Here is a 2,462-nt window from a genome sequence, read left to right as displayed (position 1 = left end):
AAAAGGGGAAATATTTGGTCCAAGCTTCCTCACACCAGGCCACGGAGCATTTATCACAGAGTCCTGAAATCCTCCCAGCCCCCTGGGGCTGCACATCCTCAGGAGCCTCGTGAAGGCAGCAAGCCTCTTGAAGACATGCCCAGGACCACACAGCAGATGCACGTCAGGGCTTGGGATCAGCAGCCATAGACTTGGACCCCAGCTTTGTGCAATCTCTGCCTGAATATGCCCTTTTAGGTCTCAGCTACGTGACGAAATACCACATTGTGAGTCCCGTCGTATGTCCTCTCCCGGCTCAGAAAACTAGGCTGGGAAAACGAGCCAATGGCTTGGCCTGGTTCAGCTCCACCAACACTCCTTCTGGAAAGATCAGGAAGAGCCCCCTGCATGGCCAGAGTGCAGGATAGATTCTGGGGAAGCTCTCTGACCAAAAGAGCATCATGCCAGCATCTAATGTTGGACAGGCACAAGTTCAAGGTCATAGATGAGACAAAAGATCAAAATAGCAGATCATCTCTTATAACCCCAGCTAATGTTAACAGATTTTAAAAAGTTGCTTTTTCCCCTTACATTGTGCAAACAGGTTCAGCTCAGATCTCCAGCTTTCTCCTATCTAAAATCATTCATTAAAATCTCCCCTCTTATCCAAAGACCTCCAAAAGCAGCTTGTAACCCTCTGTGAACTCATGCCACAGGTACATAGTAGAGATACTTACAGCCAATTAGATCTAGAAGAACAAAGCTCTAGGCAAATTAGCAAATCAAGACTAGTCCCTCAGCCTGCCCTAGGCATTTAGCAGCCCCAGCAAAAGGCAGATGCTGCGCAAGTGACCCTGGACATCCAGTGAGAAAATGACAAGCACATCATCAGACCAAAGGCTGAACAGGAACCCTGAAACCCAGACCCCAAAGTAAGTGAACACACTGCACGTCTTTGGGGCTTTTCAGGTGGCAGGTCCCAATCGCAGGCACCTCCAGCTGAGCCTTGCCTCTCACCCTCCCCTATTTCAGGGGCTATCTGAGGGCCTTTTCAAAGTGGCAGCTGCACTGCAAAAGTGAAACCGGACACTTGATGATGTCTCTTCTTTTTCTAAGGGTGCTGCTGGCTGGCGGAGCCACCTCAGGATCCCTGGGGATGCTAGGAATTCTGATGGATGTTCTCAGAGGACCCTTCGCTGCTTTCGTTGAGAGGCGTCTCTGAAGTCTCCTCCAGCTCGTCGTCTGCCCCCTCCTCCTGGATGGTGAGATGCACATCTGGGGAAGAAGACTCGGAGCTCACGCTGTCCCCTTCCATGGAGCAGAGGGTGCAGGACAGCGCAGGGGCCACACTCTCTTGCAGCATGTTCAGCATCATGGGCACCTGCACTGACCTCAGGCCTGAAACCATGGGCAGCGGCTTCATGGCCTCTCCCCAGAGCCTCTCTTCATCTTTGTACAGCAGCAGGAGGCTGGACTTCTTCTCTCGCCTCTTGGATTTCATGTAACCCAGCATGATTCCAATCAAAAAAACGCCGTAGAAGGACATGACAACCAGAATGTAGAAATATTCATTGCCGTTGCCGCTGCCACTGCTGGGCACATGGGACTCCAGGGGGCTGCTGGAGGCTGCGGTGCTGGGGTGTGTGCTGTTCAGAGTCTCCATCTTCAGCATTGAAGCACGGCGCACGCAGCTGGGGTCTGGGGAGAAAGCCACAGATTAGAGCTCTCCCACCAGGGCCCCCTAACGTGGTGGAGGGCAAGCATGAGGTTTATGGAGTCACAGTGTCAAAAAGTTTATAAATGCATGAGATAAAGAGCATAGGAAGTTCCACCAAAGAGTTAACAGGGTTTAGCTCTGAGGGGTTGGAGGGCAAGCGGGAAAGGAAGAACTTTCACTTTTTCGCGTCTATGCTATATATCCATCTTCTGTGCATTTCATAAAGGAGCAGGCATTACTTTCATTCTTTCAAAAATTCCCTATGCCAGCAAGAGTAGAGAAAGTAAATAATATGTTAAAAAGTGGGACACATATTTGAACCCATGGAGCAGAACCAAAAATTGGCATTTGGCTTCTAAAACTTTTTAAACTTTTAAAATTCAAAGCAAAGTTCCTTAGAGCAAACAAAGGAAACAGAAAGAAAAGAGCTTGGTGTATTTGTACTTAGGAACGTTCCTCTTTCAAAGAAGCAAAGCAGCACTGTGACTTACCCAAGGCTGGCAGTTCCTCTGAATTCCTAAATCGCCTGGTCCAAGAGCGCTCCGCTTTTGCGTCCGGCGCGCACTCTGACAGCTCGGCTGCTGCAGTCGGGGATATATAGTCAAGAAATGCATCGTCACGTGTTCTGGGAGGAAAATTTACAACAGAGGTTGACCGCGGCAGAGTGAGCAGTGAACTCACAGCACAGCAGTTCAACTCCCTGAACTTCGCAGCTGGTGAAAAGAAAAAGGCTACAAAGTAGAAGCTGCTCCTCCTGCCCCTGCCT

The 2,462-nt window shown here is 49.8% G+C and overlaps 1 protein-coding gene across 1 annotated transcript; it reads right to left on the bottom strand.

Annotated features, from left to right (window-relative positions):
- Nucleotides 1-1,138: 1,138 nt before the first annotated feature.
- Nucleotides 1,139-2,242, bottom strand: Kcne4 (potassium voltage-gated channel subfamily E regulatory subunit 4). The gene is made up of 2 exons (XM_026390450.2): nt 2,188-2,242; nt 1,139-1,677 (listed from the first exon to the last, which is right to left on the bottom strand). Exon 2 carries the CDS (start codon nt 1,649-1,651, stop codon nt 1,139-1,141), a length of 513 nt encoding a protein of 170 aa, XP_026246235.2. The 5' UTR covers nt 1,652-1,677; nt 2,188-2,242.
- Nucleotides 2,243-2,462: the final 220 nt, after the last annotated feature.

This window comes from Urocitellus parryii, chromosome 1 (genome assembly GCF_045843805.1).
Source record: "Urocitellus parryii isolate mUroPar1 chromosome 1, mUroPar1.hap1, whole genome shotgun sequence".
NCBI lineage: Eukaryota > Metazoa > Chordata > Mammalia > Rodentia > Sciuridae > Urocitellus > Urocitellus parryii.
This window is presented reverse-complemented; position numbering and strand designations above follow the sequence as displayed.

Excerpts from the sequence above, each read along its gene's own strand:
- Kcne4 (XM_026390450.2), bottom strand. The coding sequence starts at position 1,651 with ATGCTGAAGATGGAGACTCTGAACAGCACACACCCCAGCACCGCAGCC.